The following is a 23368-nucleotide window of genomic DNA, read 5'->3' on the forward strand; positions in this document are numbered from 1 at the left end:
AGGAGTGGCTTTGGGACCTGAAAATAGCTGTGCAGCGACGCTCCCAATCCAACCTGACAGAGTTTGAGAGGATCTGCAGAGAAGAATGGGATAAACTCCTCAAATACAGGTGTGCCGAGCTTGTAGCGTCATACCCAAGAAGAATTGAGGCTGTAAACGCTGCCAAAGACGCTTCAACAAAGTACTGAGTAAAAGGTCTGAATACTTTTGTAAATGTCATCAGTTTTAGGTTTTTTTTATTATTATTTTAAACCTGTTTTTGCTTTGTCATTATGTGGTATTGTGTGTAGATGGATGATGTGAAAAAAACAAACAATTTAATCCTTTTTAGAATAAGGCTATAACGTAACAAAATGTGGAAAAAGTGGAGGGGTCTGAATAGAAGCAATTATTGGTTCCATGATTGTCCTCAAAACGTTTTTTATTTTTTTTACATGAAGATTCCCATTTACTATAATGGGGGATCCTGTTTTCTGCAAACAATGCCGGCAGTACCGTGGTCGGCCTTGAACTTCCGTGGCTTCAATGAGAGGGAACAACCCACAGACATTAAAACCAGTAGATACTGATAGCGCTGCTGTCATCCACGTATTCCTATGGAAAACTCCCGATGGCGCATAAAGCCGGAAGTATTAGAATCGCGACATATTGCTGAATGGGGCTGAATGACACAGCCAAAATGTTTTCACTATGGATCATGGTGAAAGTGCACATAGCTAGCAAAGGATCATAGTCGATGTAGTCGTTTTCATCCTGCCTGAGAGAGTCAACCTTAATGTCTATGGAGCCTCCTCGTAACCTGCCAGGCCCGTGATTGGTCTGTGTCAGCATGTGGTCCTGTGTGACGAAAAATGTAGTAGTCAGAATTAGGGTTGGGCTGTATCCAGATTTTCATACCGTTTCTGTACCATACCGGGGTATACAGTTTTACCATACGTGCACACAAGGGGCGCACAAGACAATTTAGGCAATAGGGATCTTGATCCAGGAGGGGATTTAATGTCCTGTAGCCAAGAAGCTTGATCTTGAGATCTAGCCACTTAGCTAGCAAATGCATAGCTGGAGACCTGAGCTGGATATAATTTATTTGACACATCTTAGATTTCTTATAGTTATACTTAACTTGTAGGTTATAAGCAGTGGCGTAGCACTGGGGTGACCCCAACCCAAAAATAAATAAATACATTTTATTTTATCGAAAATCATAAGTCTTTATTTTGAAATACCCCGGTATAAACAGTATATCGCCCAAGCCTAGTCAGAATGGATCACTATTTAATTAAATATCTCGATTTGTAGCCATCATTTTTTTATAAATCTACATGGGGATCAAACTTAATCATAATAAACAAATGTTAGAGCCCAAAACGGCAGTAAAAAAAAAAAAGTTTGGCGGCTCTGGCGATAGTAATTTACATAGGCTTTCTAGGGCAGACCAGGGCTTTTGGCACCGCTAGGTTGCTACGCTGTAGCTGACCAGCAGAGTTTGTGACTTCACGGTCCAGACCGGAAATGGGGGCCTGGGCCAACAGCCCTAAACTAGTCATCCATTTAAGCAGAGTTAGCAGAGCCAGTCATTAAAAACAAAACAAACCTACACGACTTCTCACCTCCTGACCCTCGCCCTAACCCCTCCACCTCGTTGCCTACTTGGTCACCCGCAGCTCCAGGAATGAAAACTTCAATCACAATGAGTGAACAGCCTGAGGGGTGGGCACTTCACAGAACCAGCTCATATTCCTGGCATGCAAGAGGTGTGCACGCTACATTCTTGTCGCACGCGTCAGCTAAGTCAGGGCTTTAAACCGTCAGTTCAGGTCCGGCTTCATTCTTTCATGTTAGTGCTCTGAGGTGGACTGCCAGTAGAGTCCCAGTAGAGGGAATGTTCAGAATTGGCACACATTCTGTGGGTGTGTGTGTCAAGTTGTCAAAATTATCACTTGTAAGTTCTTTTATCCAAGTGTTTTGAAGCAACGCCACTAAAAATATTGTGGTGTGTCCTGCCCGCATTTGGGCTTTGAGAGATGACAAAAGAATGTGTGTGAGGGGGGTGGGGGCATAGCCTTGCAATTAAACACAGCAAACCAAGCAACAGATGTTCCACTTCCAGAGCATTGTTTAGAGAGGAGGACCAGACCGAGAGGAAATGTGGGACTCACTGCAATAAGGTATTTTGTTGTACTGAGTGACTCAGCTTTTCCATAGCACGATTAAAAGGGGGGCTCTCGACATTGACAAAATGGTACTGGCAATGATAGTACATAGAATTCAACCCTAAACAAGTTCACCTCAAACAAAGTGCCAATATATTAACCTAAGGGAAGATAAAGGCAGCATGGCTCATCAGGAAACTGTGGTTGTTTTGACTTGCTGCATGAGCAGTGTTCTACTCCAAATTGTCCAGATATCACTAGCTTTTTTTTTATATAGCCTAAGTTCTTAAAGGGAACACAATGCAAAAGAGAGAGAATGGACAAAGCTCAATGTAGACTTTTCTGTCCAAAGACACTCAAATAAACTTCACATTTTCCAGGTCATTCTCTAGTGTACCTGTGCAAGGCCATTGAGTGGATTGTTATTGTGCTAAATTAAGTCTCAATGGGTTCTAGGCAGGATGTTTGTAACCTACATATTTGAGCTGCCTTGAAAGAATAGGAGAGGAGTCGTGCCTCGATCAGACCGACAGCGTCATTGCATCAATGCGGCTTAATAAATTCAGCAGTCAAACTTTTTTCATTATGTAATCCACAATTTTTACTGGATACGTGTGCAACAAAAGTTCAACATTCACCTTCTGCTACTATTTCTGTCAAGTCTGCGCATACAGTGGTCCTCTGTAGCTCAGCTGGTAGAGCACGCCGCTTGTAACGCCAAGGTAGTGGGTTCGATCCCCGGGACCACCCATACACAAAAAAAATAATTATGCACGCATGACTGTAAGTCGCTTTGGATAAAAGCGTCTGCTAAATGGCATATTATTATTATTATTACAATTTGACACATACTTTGGATATACAGTGGGGAGAACAAGTATTTGATACACTGCCGATTTTGCAGGTTTTCCTACTTACAAAGCATGTAGAGGTCTGTAATTTTTATCATAGGTACACTTCAACTCTGAGAGACGGAATCTAAAACAAAAATCCAGAAAATCACATTGTATGATTAAGTAATTCATTTGCATTTTATTGCATGACATAAGTATTTGATCACCTACCAACCAGTAAGAATTCCGGCTCTCACAGACCTGTTAGTTTTTCTTTAAGAAGCCCTCCTGTTCTCCACTCATTACCTGTATTAACTGCACCTGTTTGAACTCGTTACCTGTATAAAAGACACCTGTCCACACACTCAATCAAACAGACTCCAACCTCTCCACAATGGCCAAGACCAGAGAGCTGTGTAAGGACATCAGGGATAAAATTGTAGACCTGCACAAGGCTGGGAAGGGCTACAGGACAATAGGCAAGCAGCTTGGTGAGAAGGCAACAACTGTTGGCGCAATTATTAGAAAATGGAAGAAGTTCAAGATGACGGTCAATCACCCTCGGTCTGGGGCTTCATTCAAGATCTCACCTCGTGGGGCATCAATGATCATGAGGAAGGTGAGGGATCAGCCCAGAACTACACGGCAGGACCTGGTCAATGACCTGAAGAGAGCTGGGACCACAGTCTCAAAAAAAACCTTTAGTAACACACTACGCCGTCATGGATTAAAATCCTGCAGCGCACGCAAGGTCCCCCTGCTCAAGCCAGCGCATGTCCAGGCCCGTCTGAAGTTTGCCAACGACCATCTGGATGATCTAGAGGAGGAATGGGAGAAGGTAATGTGGTCTGAGGAGACAAAAATAGAGCTTTTTGGTCTAAACTCCACTCGCCGTGTTTGGAGGAAGAAGAAGGATGAGTACAACCCCAAGAACACCATCCCAACTGTGAAGCATGGAGGTGGAAACATCATTCTTTGGGGATGCTTTTCTGCAAAGGGGACAGGAGATCTTGGCCAACAACCTCCTTCCCTCAGTAAGAGCATTGAAGATGGGTCGTGGCTGGGTCTTCCAGCATGACAACGACCCGAAACACACAGCCAGGGCAACTAAGGAGTGGCTCCGTAAGAAGCATCTCAAGGTCCTTGAGTGGCCTAGCCAGTCTCCAGACCTGAACCCAATAGAAAATCTTTGGAGGGAGCTGAAAGTCTGTATCGCCCAGCGACAGCCCCAAAACCTGAAGGATCTGGAGAAGGTATGGAGGAGTGGGCCAAAATCCCTGCTGCAGTGTGTGCAAACCTGGTCAAGACCTACAGGAAACGTATGATCTCTGTAATTGCAAACAAAGGTTTCTGTACCAAATATTAAGTTCTGCTTTTCTGATGTATCAAATACTTATGTCATGCAATAAAATGCAAATTAATTACTTAAAAATCATACAATGTGATTTTCTGGATTTTTAGATTATGTCTCTCACAGTTGAAGTGTACCTATGATAAAAATTACAGACCTCTACATGCTTTGTAAGTAGGAAAACCTGCAAAATCGGCAGTGTATCAAATACTTGTTCTCCCCACTGTATCTAACGTATGCACCACAAAGAACACAGAATGCACTGCAACTGCAACGCAATGCTGCAAGACAAACGCAGCGTTCCATTGGAAACCAAAATGCAATGACGCTGTCGCTGTGATCGAGGCATTACAAGACCCGCTTTCCTTTTTTATAACTCACACAGAGGGGAGTCAAACTGACAGACAGAGATTCCAGACCAGTAATAAATACACTTTAATAAGACTACCATGGCGACAGTTTTAAATGCAAGAGCTTGTAGTCTACTTCTCTGGTAGGCATTTTTTATTTTATTTTATTTTAGAGGGATCAGAAAAACGAAAGTCTTTCAAAACTTGAATGCTGCATAATTAGTTTGGACACATGCTCTGCTTGTATACTGAACAAAAATATAAACGCAACATATAAAGTACTGGTCCCATGTTTCTTGAGCTGAAATAAACAATCCCCCCCAAAAAATCATTAACACAACAAGCTTATTTCTCTCAAACTTGGTGCACACATTTTTTTACATCCCTGTTAGTGAACATTTCTCCTTTGCCAAGATAATCCATCCACCTGACAGGTGTGGCATATCATGATTAAACAGCATGATCATTAAAACAGGTGCACCTTGAGCTGGGGACAATAAAAAGGCCACTAAAATGTACAGTTGTGTAACACAACACAATGTCACAGACATCTCAAGTTTTGAAGGAGCGTGCAATTGGCATGCTGACTACAATAATGTCCACCAGAGCTGTTGCCAGAGAATTGAATATTCATTTCTCTAACATAAGCCGGCTCCAATGTGGTTTTAGATAATTTGGCAGTCTGTCCAACCGGCCTCACAACCGCAGACCAGGTGTAACCACTCCAGCCCAGGACCTCCACATCCGGCTTAGTCACCTGCAGGATCATCTGAGACCAGCCACCCAGACAGCTGATGAAACTGAGGTGTATTTCTGTCTGTAATAAAGCCCTTTTGTGGGGAAAAACTCACTGATTAGCTGGAGCTGGCTCCCATAGCTGCGCCCCTGCCCAGACATGTGAAATCCATAGATTAGGGCCTAATGAATGTATTTTAATTGAATGATTTCCTTATATGAACTGTAACTCAGTACATTTGTTGAAATTGTTGCATGTTGCGTTTTATATTTTTGTTCAGTATAAAATAACAAAACCTTGCAAAGCGTCTACAATTTATTTTCAGGATGTGTTGTTTTCAGGAATTCAACAGGAATTCCCATTGCTTCACCACAGTGAAAACGCTGACCTTTGTGACTAGTGTAGCCTGCCTACTTCAGAGTGGCCCTGCAGCATCTGCTTTCACTATCAGTAATGGCTCTGAGGGAATATGCCTCTTCACGCCCAGAGTCCTGCATGGAATGCTGCTTTACATGCAGGCAGCCTTCACACAACACAGCCAGTACAGGCTGGATATATGTGCTTGTCTTTACCAATACAAATGTTAAAAAGAAATCTGCTTCATGTTTTATTTCCTTGCCACGATACCCTACAGTAAGTCACCTCTACTGGCACAGCCCCTTAGCGGATAGAGTAGGATGATTAACTGGAAACTCAGGACTTGGACATCATTGTGCATTGTGCATCGCAAATGGCACCCTATTCCCTAGTGTAATACCTTTGATCAGGGGCCATAGGGCTTTTGTCAAAAGTAGTGTATTACGTAATATGTAGAGAAAAGGGCACCATTTGGGACGCACCCCATACCTGCAGCATCAATGTCACTCATAAAGCCCTACATCTGAGAGCAATGCATGCAATGCCCATCTCTGCCTACAAGGTAAGCACCAAGACCACATTTTCATTCATATCACTCACATGACAAACTTAACTTCCTCAATAGTACTTTTACACAGCTGTTTGTTTATGTTTGAGGACCAAAATATGCTCCTTAGAGTTTGTTGTCACTTTGTATTATGCACTCACCCTCTCTCAAAAAGGTGCAAAGAGGGCTTTCTGTTCATTGAGTGAAAACAAACAGTGGATCAGTGAAATAAAATAGGCTTTTGAACTAGGTTGCACGTAGGGTTTAGCCGATTGTGCCTTTAAAAGTGATTGCAATTCAATAAATGTTCTGCAGCTGAACAGAGTAGGCTATTTGAGGAAATAGTATGGCAATTCCACAGTAACAGAGTGATGCTGAGACTCCTAATTTTTCACTTTAAAATGTACACTACCAGTCAAAGGTTTTTTACATCATAATAGTGAAGACATCAAAACTATGAAACAACACATATGGAATCATGTAGTAACCAAACAAGTGTTATACAAATTGTATATTTCAGATCCTTCAAATAGCCACCCTTGGCCTTGATGACAGCTTTGCACACTCTTGGCATTCCCTCAACCAGATTCATGAGCCAGTCCCCTGGAATGCATTTCAATTAACAGGTGTGTCCTAGTAAAAGTTAATTTGTGGAATTTCTTTCCTTCTTAATGCGTTTGAGCCAATCAGTTGTGTTGTGACAAGGTAGGGGGGGTATACAGAAGATAGCCCTATTTGGTAAAAGACCACGTCCATATTATGGCAAGAACAGCTCAAATAAGCAAAGAGAAACGACAGTCCATCATTACTTTAAGACATGAAGGTCAGTCAATATGGACAATTTCAAGAACTTTGAAAGTTTCTTCAAGTGCAGTCTCAAAAACCATCAAGCGCTATGATGAAACTGGCTCTTGAGGACTGCCACAGGAATGGAAGACCCAGAGTTACCTCTGACACTGAGGATAAGTTCATTAGAGTTACCAGCCTCAGAAATTGAAGCCCAAATAAATGCTTCACAGAGTTCAAGTAACAGACACAACTGTTCAGAGGGGACTGTGTGAATCAGACCTTCATGGTTGAATTGCTGAAAAGAAACCACTACTAAAGGACACCAATAAGAAGAGACCTGCTTAGGCCAAGAAACACGAGCAATGGACATTAGACAGGTGGGAATTTGTCCTTTGGTCTGGAGTCCAAATTGGAGATTTTTGGTTCCAACCGCCGTGGCTTTGTGAGACGCGGTGTGGGTGAACGGATGATCTCCGCATGTGTATTTCCCACCATAAAGCATGGAGGAGGTGTTATGGTGTGGGGGTTCTTTGCTGGTGACGCTGTCAGTGATTTATTTAGATTTCAAGGCTCACTTAACCAGCATGGCTACCACAGCATTCTGCAGTGATACGCCATCCCATCTGCTTTGGGCTTAGTGGGACTATCATTTGTTTTTCAACAGGACAATGACCCAACACACCTCCAGGCTGTGTAAGGGCTATTTGACCAAGAAGCAGAGTGATGGAGTGCTGCATCAGATGACCTGGCCTCCACAATCCCCCAACCTCCACCCAATTGAGATGGTTTGGGATGAGTCGGACCGCAGAGTGAAGGAAAAGCAGCCTACAAGTGCTCAGCATATGTGGGAACTCCTTCAAGACTGTTGGAAATCATGCCAGGTGAAGCTGGTAGAGCGAATACCAAGACTGTGCAAAGCTGTCATCAAGGCAAAGGGTGACTATTTGAAGAATCTCAAATATAAAATATATTTTGATTCGTTTTAACACTTTTTTGCTTACTACATGATTCCATATGTGTTATTTCACAGTTTTGATGTCTTCACTATTACTCTACAATGTAGAAAATAGTAAAAATAAAGAAAAACCCTGGAATGAGTAGGTGTGTCCAAAGTTTTGACTGGTACTGAATGTGAAACAGAAATCAATGACTGCAAAGTTAAACAAACCATACACAAGGCAACTTTTAACAATTTCCACTGAACATTTTACAAAAACACATTTACTTGAAGAACAGTGCAAATGAAAAGTTTTGTAACAGAATGACGGCACAAACAGCACAAACAGTCATTCTGTTATAAAACTTTGCATCTGAAATGTTCTTTGAGTAAATGTGTTTTAGTAACATTTTCACTCTGTTACAGTTGAATTGCCTTATAGCAAAAGCAATACCAACAAAGCTGGGCTGAGGTTTGGATTGTCAGAGAAGAGCAGTGACTAAAACTTAATTTAAACTGAGGTTTACAGAAATATCTTCTGCATCTCTGTGGGATGACAGGGGAATGAACGAATCATGGATTATGAACGTATTCTAAAAGTAGAAGCAGACAACCACATTCAGAAGTCAGAGAATGAAACAGCTGAATATCCTCAGATGATAGATCCTTGTGATGAAAGTCCCACAAAACCCCTAACAGTAATCAAACTGATAGTCACAGAAAGATACTATTGAAAATATGACCTGAGGCCCCCATAATAGAATAGGGCAACAATTGCATAATCCTTTAATCTTTCAAGACGCAATTTTTCAGAAAACTGAAAAGGGAGACCTTACTGAATTATATTCATGACGTCATGTAAATAAGATTGACAACTGACTTTCCATTGCAGTAGTTAGCAAACTCGCTCACAGGTTGGATAGCTAGTTAGAGTAACTTCAGTACACACGACAATTAAAATAATAGCTAGCTAGGTGGTTCATTTTCACTTTCCTGCAAATAAAACCAACTGAATGACTGGCTGGGTGAATGGTTAAAACATTACTCTTCATAAATTCGTGCGTTAGAATGCTAGCTAGTTAAATTATTCCAGCTAACTAGCTTGCAAGCTAACTTTTTGACTTGAGAAATTCAAACTAAGAACACATAGCTAACGTTAGCTTGCCTACCTCTGTTGTCCGTAGTGATGGAGGTTTCTTTAAAGCTTGTTTGAAAGACGTTTCCATCGATCCAGTCATTGTCATAACTTCACACCAAAAACAAATCCCCAAGAAATCAATGCATTGATCCCATCTCACTTTAGGCCGATACCGCTAAACACCCATCCCGTTGCTATTTTCCTAGCCCGAGCATGGAGGGAAAATTCCTTCTTAAAATGAGAACCAAACTAACCTCTACAACGCAACTGGTTCACATAAAATTGACCGAAAGTACATAATACAAAAATTGATATGTAAAGAACGATATGCATATTTAGCATCCAGTTAGAAAGTTGCCTCCCTCTAATCAGTTTTTTATTTGGGACGAATTGACTTGTCTGCTGACACTACGATTCTGCTAGCAGCACTAACAATTATGGCACTTTCCTATGGTAATAAAAAACCTTCAGAATAAAAGCCCGCATTTCAAAACATTGCAAAGTGTGTAACTCATTCAAAATATATTACATTTTAATCAATGTCGATTTTTATTGTGCTTATAATGAAATGCAAGAAGGAATCTATTTTGAAATATGTTTTCAAAACATTATTTTAAGACCACTGTTGAAAAATACAATGTTCAGACTGGTATGTTGACAATATTGGGCTTATAGTGAATAAACGATTATTTGTGCCAATGTAAAAGTGGGGTTGGGAGTCCTCAGTAGGGTCTCAGTGGAGGCTCCTCAGAGGAGGAAGGGGAGGACCATCCTTCTCAGTGAATGTCATTTATTTGTAAAAATAAAAAATAAATGACAATTTTTAAAGTTATCCTTTTTAGATAAAACTATACTAAATATAATCACGTCACCAAATCATTGATTAAAACCCACCATTTTGCAATGAAGGTCTACAGTAGCCTCAACAGCACTCTGTAGGGTAGCACCATGGTGTAGCCGGAGGACAGCTAGCTTCTCTGGGTACATTGACTTCCATTCAATACCTAGGAGGCTCATGGTTCTCACCCCCTTCCATAGACTTACACAGTCATTATGACAACTTCCGGAGGACGTCCTCCAACCTATCAGAGCTCTTGCAGCATGAACTGACATGTTGTCCACTCAATCAAAGGATCAGAGAATTAATCTAGTACTGAAAGCATAAACTACAGCTAGCTAGCATTGCAGTGCATAAAATGTGTTGAGTAGTTGACTCAAAGAGAGAGAAATAATATAGTTGAACAGTTTACAACAAATTTCATTATTACTTAGCTAGCAAATGCAACTAGCTAGTTTAGCCTACTCAAACACCCAGCTTAAACAGAGGGATGCTATGTTAGCTAGCTGGCTATGACTATCCAACATATGGTGACAACGATGTAGGCTGTGTGTAGCAGTTATGATTTTTTTTTTTGCCTGGTTACATACAGCTGATGTGTTGTGCATTGAAGTCCACAAGCAAAGGGAAAAGGTGAGAGGAGGAGAGCACATAGATGCAAGAAGGAATACAACGTGGCTGCTATGAAAGTGAACTGTGTTTATGTGTGATCAGGGGTGTGTATTCATTTCGCCGAATCTGTTGAAAAACGTTTCTTAAACGGAAGCAAACGGAACAAAACAGGGATAAACATACCTGAATTTGTTCAATAGAAGCTCTCATTTGCAACTGCTGGACTAATGATTACACCATATATCAGCTAGATGCAGGCAAAAGTGTGGAAGGTGGCATTGAATGTGTCACTGTCTGTCACCTCAATTTTTTCTCTCGACCTGTGTGCACCTACGCTGAAAACTTTAATTCATAGGCTAGGTTGTAGCAACCTCATGATGGGTATAGGGAAAATCCGAGTATCATGTAGTAGACTAAACCTAGTGATGTTATATTGAGCATGTTGAATGGAATATGAATGACAGTCATCCAATATGCTGTAATAGAAATAAGGCCATCCTCATGAGAAACAAAATCTTCAATGGCACCGACCACCACTGGAATCTATATATGGTGTCATTTCATGGGGCACTAAATAATATGGAGTGTTTACTACACCCATTCCATAGGCCACAAAGCAAATTCAGGTTTGGAATGTTCACTATGAAGGTCTGGCATCATTGTGCTTTTGTACTTATTGTGCTCTTGACCCAAATACCAATATCAACAGGTGAATAACATGAGATACAAAGACAATGGAATTATGGTTTGTCATTAGATGAAGTGCTAACAGACAGGCATACCTGTTCTAGGCATTTGTCTAGATTAGAGTGCTGCTGGCCTTTTACGCTGCCCATTCCATTGGCCCCAATGCATTACATTGTAAATGAAATACATATTGGAATGCTGGTATACATAATACAATATAAAAAATAAAAGTATGTCAAATTATCCATACATTTTTTTTAAGGTGGTTGCAATGTTGTGAAAAACAGTAGAGTGCAGATAAAAATATAGATAGAGTTGAAGTCGGAAGTTTACATACACCTTAGCCAAATACATTTAAACTCAGTTTTTCACAATTCCTGACATTTAATCCTAGTAAGAATTCCCTGTCTTAGGTCAGTTAGGATCACCACTTTATTTTAAGAATGTGAAATGTCAGAATAATAGTAGAGAGAATGATTTATTTCAGCTTTTATTTATTTAATCACATTCCGAGTGGGTCAGAAGTTTACATACACTCAATTAGTATTTGGTAGCATTGCCTTTAAATTGTTTAACTTGGGTCAAACTTTTCGGGTAGCCTTCCACAAGCTTCCCACAATAAGTTGGGTGAATTTTGGCCCATTCCTCCTGACAGAGCTGGTGTAACTGAGTCAGGTTTGTAGGCCTCCTTGCTCGCAGACGCTTTTTCAGTTCTACCCACACATTTTCTATAAAATTGAGGTCAGGGCTTTGTGATGGCCACTCCAAAACCTTGACTTTGTTGTACTTAAGCCATTTTGCCACAACTTTGGAAGTATGCTTGGGGTCATTGTCCATTTGGAAGACCCATTTGCGACCAAGCTTTAACTTCCTGACTGTCTTGAGATGTTGCTTCAATATATCCACATAGTTTTCCTTCCTCATGATGCCATCTATTTTGTGAAATGCACCATCCCTCATGCAGCAAGGCACCCCCACAGCATGATGTTGCCACCCCCGTGTTTCACGGTTGGGATGGTGTTCTTCGGCTTGCAAGCATCCCCCTTTTTCCTCCAAACATAACGATGGTCATTATGGCCAAACACTTCTATTTTTGTTTCATCAGACCAGAGGACATTTCTCCAAATAGTACGATCTTTGTCCCCATGTGCAGTTGCAAACCGTAGTCTGGCTTTTTTATGGCGGTTTTGAAGCAGTGGCTTCTTCCTTGCTGAGCGGCCTTTCAGGTTATGTCAATATAGGACTCGTTTTACTGTGGATATAGATGCTTTTGTACCCGTTTCCTCCAGCATCTTCACAAGGTCCTTTGCTGTTGTTCTGGGATTGATTTGCACTTTTCGCACCAAAGTATGTTCATCTCTAGGAGACAGAACGCGTCTCATTCCTGAGCGGTATGATGGCTGCGTGGTCCCATGGTGTTTATACTTGCGTACTATTGTTTGTACAGATGAACGTGGTACCTTCAGGCGTTTGGAAATTGCTCCCAAGGATGAAGCAAAGAGGCACTGAGTTTGAAAGTAGGCCTTGAAATACATCCACAGATACACCTCCAATTGACTCAAATGATGTCAATTAGCCCATCAGAAGCTTCTAAAGCCATGACATCATTTTCTGGAATTTTCCAAGCTGTTTAAAGGCACAGTCAACTTAGTGTATGTAAACTTCTGACCCACTGGAATTGTGATACAGTGAATTACAGTGGGGAAAAAAAGTATTTAGTCAGCCACCAATTGTGCATGTTCTCCCACTTAAAAAGATGAGAGAGGCCTGTAATTTTCATCATAGGTACACGTCAACTATGACAGACAAATTGAGAAAAAAATATCCATAAAATCACATTGTAGGATTTTTAATGAATTTATTTGCAAATTATGGTGGAAAATAAGTATTTGGTCACCTACAAACAAGCAAGATTTCTGGCTCTCACAGACCTGTAACTTCTTCTTTAAGAGGCTCCTCTGTCCTCCACTCTTTACCTGTATTAATGGCACCTGTTTGAACTTGTTATCAGTATAAAAGACACCTGTCCACAACCTCAAAAAGTCACACTCCAAACTCCACTATGGCCAAGACCAAAGAGCTGTCAAAGGACACCAGAAACAAAATTGTAGACCTGCACCAGGCTGGGAAGACTGAATCTGCAACAGGTAAGCAGCTTGGTTTGAAGAAATCAACTGTGGGAGCAATTATTAGGAAATGGAAGACATACAAAACCACTGATAATCTCCCTCGATCTGGGGCTCCACGCAAGATCTCACCCCGTGGGGTCAAAATGATCACAAGAACGGTGAGCAAAAATCCCAGAACCACACGGGGGGACCTAGTGAATGACCTGCAGAAAGCTGGGACCAAAGTAACAAAGCCTACCATCAGTAACACACTACGCCGCCAGGGACTCAAATCCTGCAGTGCCAGACCTGTCCCCCTGCTTAAGCCAGTACATGTACAGGCCCGTCTGAAGTTTGCTAGAGTGCATTTGGATGATCCAGAAGAGGATTGGGAGAATGTCATATGGTCAGATGAAACCAAAATAACACTCGTCGTGTTTGGAGGACAAAGAATGCTGAGTTGCATCCAAAGAACACCATACCTACTGTGAAGCATGGGGGTGGAAACATCATGCTTTGGGGCTGTTTTTCTGCAAAGGGACCAGGACGACTGAGCCGTGTAAAGGAAAGAATGAATGGGGCCATGTATCGTGAGATTTTGAGTGAAAACCTCCTTCCATCAGCAAGGGCATTGAAGATGAAACGTGGCTGGGTCTTTCAGCATGACAATGATCCCAAACACACCGCCCGGGCAACGAAGGAGTGGCTTCGTAAGAAGCATTTCAAGGTCCTGGAGTGGCCTAGCCAGTCTCCAGATCTCAACCCCATAGAAAATCTTTGGAGGGAGTTGAAAGTCTGTGTTGCCCAGCGACAGCCCCAAAACATCACTGCTCTAGAGGAGATCTGCATGGAGGAATGGGCCAAAATACCAGCAACAGTGTGTGAAAACCTTGTGAAGACTTACAGAAAACGTTTGACCTGTGTCATTGCCAACAAAGGGTATATAACAAAGTATTGAGAAACTTTTGTTATTGACCAAATACTTATTTTCCACCATAATTTGCAAATAAATTCATAAAAAATCCTACAATGTGATTTTCTGGATTTTTTTTCCTCATTTTGTCTGTCATAGTTGACGTGTACCTATGATGAAAATTACAGGCCTCTCTCATCTTTTTAAGTGGGAGAACTTGCACAATTGGTGGCTGACTAAATACTTTCTTCCCCCACTGTATAAGTGAAATAATCTGTCTGTAAACTATTGTTGGAAAACTACTTGTGTCATGCACAAAGTAGATGTCCTAACCAACGTGCCAAAACTATAGTTTGTTAACAAGAAATTTGTGCAGTGGTTGAAAAACAAGTTTTAATGACTCCAACCTAAGTGTATGTAAACTTCCGACTTCAACTGTATTCCCAAAGTTTAGCATGTCTTTGTAAAAGGACTCTTATTTTTAGAAAGAAAATCTGCGATCCTGCTGCCAGCATAATATCCTACTGTCAGCATAATATCCAGTGGTGTAAAGTACTTAAGTAAAAATACTACTTAAGTAGTTATTTTGGGTATCTGTACTTAACTTTTACTTTTACTTTACTACACTACATTCCTAAAGAAAATAATTTACTTTTTACTCCAGACATTTTCTCTGACACCCAAAAGTACTCATTACATTTTGAATTCTTAGCAGGACAGGAAAAGGGTCCAATTCACGCGCTTATCAAGAGAATATCCCTGGTCATCCCTACTGCCTCTGATCTGGCGGACTCACTAAACACACATGCTTCGTTTGTAAATTATGTCTGAGTGTTGGAGTGTGCCCCTGGTTTTCCTTAAATAAATAAAAACAAGAAAATGGTGCCATCTGGTTTCAATACATAGATAGGCCTCTCATTTTACAATGGCATGTGTCCGCGGTGGTTCTGTGAAGTCAACCTAATATATTTGAGACAAGTGTATTGCAGTTATTTTTGTCTTAGACTTAATAAGTAAAATATGTTTGATTAGCATACTGGGAAATAACGAGTTCTATCTGGTTACCACCAGTACTTGGAATAAATTGTGCTTGTTGACAAGACACATCTGGTTGACATTAAATTCATTTTATTGTTATTGACTCATGTCTTATCTCTGTACACTTTGGCTGCATATAGACCAGGGGAGAACGACTGCCCACTCTCATCGAAGCCACAGAAGTTAAAGGCCGACCGCGGTACTGCAGGCATTGTTAGCAAAAAAACAGGATCCCCCATTACAGTGAATGGAAATTGTCAATCTTCGTTGTCAATCTTCGTGTAAATAAAATAAAAATCGAAAACAATCATGGTACCAATAGTTGCTTCTAATAAAAGAGATGTATGTCCTAGAACCAATTATTTTAAAAATTGCAGAAGAAGTTAAGAAGAAGTTAACTTAAGGATAATTTAGATGCTAATGCCACCCTGCGGTACCCTGGTTGGCCTTCAACTTGAGTTAAGGTGTCTGCATACTAGGTTCGGTTTTCTCCTAGCAGAACTCAGCTAGGCGAAGTGAACGTCTGTGCCTCACATACTCCCTTTAAAGACCTTCGCTTGAAAAAATAGGCAATAGTACTGTTTCTCCCTCTTGAGACGCCTTAGCCAGTATACACTTCCTCAAAATAGACTGAAATAATCAAAAATAACTCAAGAAATCTGTAATTAATTTAGATGTTTTTTTTGCTGAAAATGTTTTAATCACACAATGGTACATCTAACTAAGATGTTAAGTATTTCTCAAGTGAAAAAATTTGCATGAAAACAAGTCGTCTCTCGTTGAATGATAACAAAGCCTTAATTGAAGAATCCCTACTGTTTACCAATCACTGACGAAGGGGTGTAGACTTCTGCTACCGAACTTCGGCTTGCCTCAAGGGAAAAAAGATATGTGTACGAACAGCCCAAAAAAACCTTCCCGAATGTCATAATATATGCACAAACTGTTTTGGATGGGAAGAATGTGGACGCCTTTAGTCAATGAGAGGTGGCAGCACTGAGCTAGCGTGCAACGTCACTTCCTGGAGTAGCTCAAACTGCAAATGTTATCAGAGAGGAAGAGATGAAGCGAGAGGTTTTGCTCCACCCAAAATCTGTCCACGAAAATAAGCCCAGTAAGGAATTTATGTATGGCGGTAAATGAGAGAGTGTAGAATTTGGTCAACAGAAAATGTAATGGCTAATTTGCTACGTGAGGCTTATTTGATCGAATATACGTTTCGTAATGGTTAGGTTGTTACGAATGCACTGATATAAGTGGACGCACGTGGCATTTCGGCAACTTTGAAAAAACAACAACTTTGTATTGTAGATATATCGAGAACTTATCATGGATATAACCCATTTTAGCATGGACATTGTCATTGAGGGGTTCCACCATTTTAAAGTAGTCAACTGTGTGGGGATTCCTATGAGTTGGGAGAAATCAGACAATGAAGAACAAGAAAATGGACTACTTTAAAATGGCGATGGCCTCAATGGCACTGCCCATGCTGTCACAGACGCAATAATGGCACGGATACAAAGATTCGTCCTCTATTTATCTCTAAGGCCTGTCGTTCACGCGTGTATCTGCCCTCTCATTAAAATGGTCCCACCTGATCTCGCCTGCCTTCCATCTTTGAGGACATGTGTTTTTATTGTTAGAGCTGTCACATCTTGTTATTATAATAGACAATCTTTGATGTTATGTCTCCATTTAATTTTTATTTATTTAACTAAGCAAGTCAGTTAAGAATAAATTCTTACTTACAATGATGGCCTACAACAGCCAAACCCGGACGACGTTGGGCCAATTGAGTGCCGCTCTATGGGACTCCCAATCACGGCCGGATTGTAAGACAGCCTGGAATCGAACCAGGGTCTGTAGTGACCCCTCTAGCACTGAGATGCAGTACCTTAAACCGCTTTGCCAATCGGGAGCCCAATCTTAACTGACTTCATTTGGCTTCAATGCACTATTGACTCTTCACATAGGAATGCATACTGTCAAATGATCAATGGCTTTGTCCATTCATGTTGGTTTAGACGGGCAGCCCAATTCTGATATTTGTTTCACTCATTGTGGCATTTCGGAACTGATTATGGTTCTGGAATGTATAACGTCTGTTTTACAGGCTCCTGACCAATTCTGCTATTTAGTGTGTTTTATTGCACTGATCTTTAACTTTTTTTGTACATAATGTTTCCGCCACTGTTTCCTATGACCGAAAAGAGCTTCTGGACATCAGAACAGCGATCACTAACCTCGATTTGGATGAAGATTTATACTTCAATTAGTAAGCAGCACAGGACATACTGTTCACCCCGGACCAGGCCTAATCCCCAACACTCGTAAGAGAAAGAAACCGCGATATAGAGACCGATGTGCGCGTGATGAAACTTCGGTGGAGAGTAAATCATCCGCCTCTACCCTCTGTTCTATTGGCGAATGTACAATCACTAGACAACAAACTGGACGAGCTCTATTTCGAGAAAATCCTACCAACGGGACCTGAAGAACTATAATATCCTATGTTTCTCTGAATCTTGGCTGAACAAGGACATGGATAATGTTGTAGCTGTTTTTTCTATGCATCTGCAGGACAGAACGGCAGCATTGGGTAAGCTCAAAGGGGGTGGAATGAATCTCTTTGTTAACAACAGCTGGTGCACAATCTCTAATATTAAGTCTCAAGGTTCTGCTCACCTGAGTTAGAATCTATCTTGATAAGCTGTAGAACATACTATTTACTAAGATAATTTTCATCTATATTTTTAGTTGCTGTCTATTTACTACCACAAACCAATACTGGCACTAAAACCACACTCAACGAGCTGAATATGGCCATAAGCAAATAAGAAAATGCTCATTCAGAGGCAGCACTACTGGTGGCTGGTAAACTAACATATGAAATTGTGTTAAGATGGTCATACCATGCATCATTTAGCTATTTGATTTGGAATTGTAGGACCCCTTTAGGTATTAAAAAATATACAGTATACAGTTGAAGTCGGAAGTTTACATACACTTAGGTTGGAGTCATTAAAACTCGTTTTTCAACCACTCCACACATTTCTTGTTAACAAACTATAGTTTTGGCACGTCGGTTAGGACATCTACTTTGTGCATGACACAAGTAATTTTTCCAACAATTGTTTACAGACAGATTATTTCACTTATAATCCAATGTATCACAATTCCTGTGGGTCAGAAGTACATACACTAAGTTGACTGTGCCTTTAAACAGCTTAGAAAATTCCAGAAAATGATGTCATGGCTTTAGAAGCTTCTGATAGGCTAATTGACATAATTTGAGTCAATTGGAGGTGTACGAGTGGATGTATTTCAAGGCCTACCTTCAAACTCAGTGCCTCTTTGCTTGACATCATGGGAAAATCAAAAGAAATCAGCCAAAACCTCAGAAAAATAATTGTAGACCTCCACAAGTCTGGTTCATCCTTGGGAGCAATTTCCAAACGCCTGAAGGTACCACGTTCATCTGTACAAACAATAGTACGCAAGTATAAACACCAGGGGACTACGCAGCCGTCATACCGCTCAGGAAGGAGAGGCGTTCGGTCTCCTAGAGATGAACGTACTTTGGTGCGAAAAGTGCAAATCAATCCCAGAACAACAGCAAAGGACCTTGAAGATGCTAGAGGAAACAGGTACAAAAGTATCTATATCCACAGTAAAACGAGTCCTATATCGACATAACCTGAAAAGCCGCTCAGCAAGGAAGAAGCCACTGCTCCAAAACCGCCATAAAAAAGCCAGACTACGGTTTGCAACTGCACATGGGGACAAAGATCGTACTTTTTGGAGAAATGTCCTCTGGTCTGGTGAAACAAAAATAGAAGTGTTTGGCCATAATGACCATCGTTATGTTTGGAGGAAAAAGGGGAACGCTTGCAAGCCGAAGAACACCATCCCAACCGTGAAGCACGGGCGTGGCAGCATCATGCTGTGGGAGTGCTTTGCTGCAGGAGGGACTGGTGCACTTCACAAAATAGATGGCATCATGAGGAAGGAAAACTATGTGGATATATTGAAGCAACATCTCAAGACATCAGTCAGGAAGTTAAAGCTTGGTTGCAAATGGGTCTTCCAAATGGACAATGACCCCAAGCATACTTCCAAAGTTGTGGCAAAATGGCTTAAGGACAACAAAGTCAAGGTATTGGAGTGGCCATCACAAAGCCCTGACCTCAATCCTATAGAAAATGTGTGGCCTACAAACCTGACTCAGTTACACCAGCTCTGTCAGGAGGAATGGGCCAAAATTCACCCAACTTCTTGTGGGAAGCTTGTGGAAGGCTACCCAAATTGTTTAAACCAAGTTAAATAATTTAAAGGCAATGCTACCAAACACTAACTGAGTGTATGTAAACTTCTGTCCCACTGGGAATGTGATGAAAGAAATAAAAGCTGAAATAAATAATTCTCTCTACTATTATTCTGACATTTCACATTCTTAAAATAAAGTGGTGATCCTAATTGACCTAAAACAGGGAATTTTTACTAGCATTAAATGTCAGGAATTGTGAAAAACTGAGTTTAAATGTATTTGGCTAAGGTGTATGTAAACTTCTGACTTCAGCTGTATGTAAAAATGATTTGATACAATATTGAATTTGGCCTTTACTACTATAGGCCATAGAAACGCATTGAATAAGACATCCATAAATGGCAAAAATGACAGTCATAAGAGATATAAATCATAAGAGATATAAGAAAGCTCAGGAAATATTAATTTTTTTGGGACACATACAGTGCATTTGGAAAGTATTCAGACCCCTTTAATTTTCAACATTTTGTTACGTTACAGCCTTATTCTAAATGTATAAATGTATTCAGACGCTTTGGTATGAGACTCGAAATTGAGCTCAGATGCACCATGTTTCCATTGATCATCCTTGAGATGTTTCTACAACTTGATTGGAGTCCACCTGTGGTAAATTCAATTGATTGGACATGATTTGGAAAGGCACACACCTGTCTATATAAGGTCCCACAGTTGACAGTGCATGTCAGAGCAAAAACCAAGCCATGAGGTCGAAGGAATTGTCCGTAGAGCTCCGAGACAGGATTGTGTCGAGGCACAGATCTGGGGAAGGGTACCAAAACATTTCTGCAGCATTGAAGGTCCCCAAGAACACAGTGGCCTCCATCATTCTTAAATGGAAAAAGTTTGGAACCACCAAGCCTCTTCCTAGCGCTGGCTGCCCGGCCAAACTTAGCAATCGGGGGAGAAGGGCCTTGGTCAGGGAGGTGAATGCCAAGCGTAACGTCTGGAGTACACCTGGCACCATCCCTAAGGTGAAGCATGATGGTGGCAGCATCATGCTGTGGGAATGTTTTTCAGCGGCAGGGACTGGGAGACTAGTCAGGATCGAGGCAAAGATGAATGGAGCAAAGTACAGAGAGATCCTTGATGAAAACCTGCTCCAGAGCACTCAGGACCTCAGACTGGGGCGAAGGTTCACCTTCCAACAGGACAACGACCCTAAGCACACAGCCAAGACAACGCAGGAGTGGCTTCGGGACAAGTCTCTGAATGTCCTTGAGTGGCCCAGCCAGAGCCCGGACTTGAACCTGACCTGCTAAAGGGTCTTCAACAAAGTACTGAGTAAAAGGTCTGAATACTTATGTAAATGTGATGTTTCTGTTTTTTATTTTTTATAAATTTGCAAACATTTCTAAAAACCTGTTTTTGCTTTGTCATTATGGGGTATTGTGTGTAGATTCAAGGGGTCTGAATACTTTTCGAAGGCACTGTAGATATAGAGAGCAATAGTAATGGCGTCTTTTGTAGGCTAACTCCGCCTTGGCTAGTTGGACAAAGCCTATGGATAAATTAATGCGTTTTGTGGAGGTCTGTGGCTTAGATGTTATACGTTTTGTTCTATGAGATAATCAGCTAACATCACTTTTTGTGAATTTTGAAGCATTTATGTTATCAAAACAAGTAAAAAGCTAACGATGTGCTACCATGTAAAAAATAAAACTACATCTCAGGTTGCATGCCTTTGATGTCTAGCTAACAGGCTAAAGCTTACTGTACGCATCCCAGTCTAAACAGTTAGCGAACATATTATGATATATTTTTTGGACGTTTTTGTTCAATTTGGTCTAAGGCAGGTATGTTTTCGGGTGTTCGTGTGCACAAACATTTTTCTTGAGGCAAGTCGAAGTTCGGAAGCTGAAGTCTACGCCCCTTTGTTGATAATTGGTCAACAGTACTACTAGTAGGAGTCGGAACTATGGACGGGATTCTTCAATGAAGTGTTTGTTGTCACTCAACGAGAGAGGGCTAGTTTTCATGCAAAAAAAATCTGCACCAAATTGCGTGATTCTGCAAAAACATAAAAATCACAGATTTCTTGATTTATCTTAGACTAAAGCTAGACTCGGCGATGTGATGAAGAAAGTAAACAAGAGTATCGAAGCGTGAGGCTCAACTTCTCCACTGTTTTGCTTTCCTGGCTACCACGCTTTGAACAGCGTGAAGCGAACCCATGCACATGCGCAGATACTGTGTGTGACTGTGAGAGCATAATCTTGCATCTCGCTCATCGCAATATGTTGATGCTCGTGGCAATGTCATTTTGCTGAGTCTACCTTTAATTTCGGACTATTTTGGAGAAGTGTATACTGGCTATGTTGTTGCTACAGCATCTCAAGCAGGACAAACAATAATATTGCTGTTTTTCAAGCGAAGGTGTTTTAAGGGAGTATGCGAGGCACAGATGTTCGCTATGCCTAGCCGAGTTCCGCTAGGAGCAAACCGAACCTATGTATGCGGACGCCTTTACCTTACCTTGTAAGACAGACCTAAAGTCTCATCTGGACAACATCGTTCAGGAACCAAACGAGCACCTTCCCGCTCCTTGCGCTTTCGTTCACGCTGGGAAGCAGAACGTTTACTAAGCTAACTAGCTTTTTGTCAGACTGTAGTGTAGACTAGTGCGTGGTTGTGACGTGAAAAATGTTGCGACTAACGTTGTAATTTCATTTCTCTGACAGTTAGCAACATACTTATTTTAAGCACATAAAAGGCTTTATAATTCATAAAGGTCATGTTAACTGACTGATATTATCTCATAGAACAAAATGTATAAGAGCTCTTAAGCCTGTGTTAACCTCAGACCTTATTTTTGGCGTATATCCCAAAACCCCATTATTTTCCCCATAGGAATGCCCAACGAGTACAAAATGCTAACTCATTTTAGTTTTGTAGGACTGCTAGCTAGCACAAGCTCTCACTGCAGAATTAGACCTTAATCCACATTCTCCAAACGTCAAATGTTGAAGTTGCTCCCAACTTTAAAGTTGCTCCTGCTGCTCAGTGTCCTTCCATTTAGCCAAACGTCAAATGTAGAAGTTAAGGGTAAGGCACACATTCCAAATGGTTAAGGTTTGGGATAGGATTAAAATCAGTGCCCACGACTGGGATCGAATGCACAACCTTCTGATCCACAGTCATGAGATTACACCCATTCACCACCCTAGCAAAACCCAAGCCTACTTGATGGTAATAGCGTTCACTGTTGCCCCTAGTGGCCAGTTTGAAGGCATTTCCCGACGTCCTCCAATTTCGACGTCAATCTTGAACGACCTGGCTGAACTAGCGAGCTCTATTCTGTAAGAAATGCCATTATACTACGTGTTAAGCTCCTGCATAAATTAAATATTAGTATACAGTATGAGCATCAGGTAGCTGAGTGTCGTTGTTTGTTATGCATTGAAAAAGTCACTCCTCAATTGCATAACTTCGTTCATTTCCAAAATATCGCGAGAAACACGTATCCCACTAAATGCATCACTGACAGCAGGGGCATTTCTATACCTGTGCAGATCAGGTATAAATACATTAGTTAATCAATAATATAGTACAGTGTTTCAAGTCAGTAATTTTCTGACGTGCAATTATTTGTAAAACTGTAGTGTAGAGATGCTGCATCAGTACATCTGAAACGTCCACCTTTCCTTTAGTGAA

At 41.0% G+C, this 23368-nt stretch overlaps 1 protein-coding gene across 1 annotated transcript in view; it reads right to left on the minus strand.

Moving 5' to 3' along the window:
- Positions 1-9547, minus strand: part of LOC311136483 (rap guanine nucleotide exchange factor 6-like) — a 158932-nt gene extending 149385 nt beyond the window's left edge. The window contains 1 exon segment of the mRNA XM_084170624.1: positions 9223-9547. Coding sequence (XP_084026750.1) covers positions 9223-9297 — 75 coding nt within the window. The 5' untranslated portion in view covers positions 9298-9547.
- Between the last annotated feature and the right edge of the window lie 13821 nt (positions 9548-23368).

Source organism: Coregonus lavaretus (genome assembly GCF_964263955.1).
Source record: "Coregonus lavaretus genome assembly, chromosome: 10".
Classification (NCBI taxonomy): Eukaryota; Metazoa; Chordata; class Actinopteri; order Salmoniformes; family Salmonidae; genus Coregonus; species Coregonus lavaretus.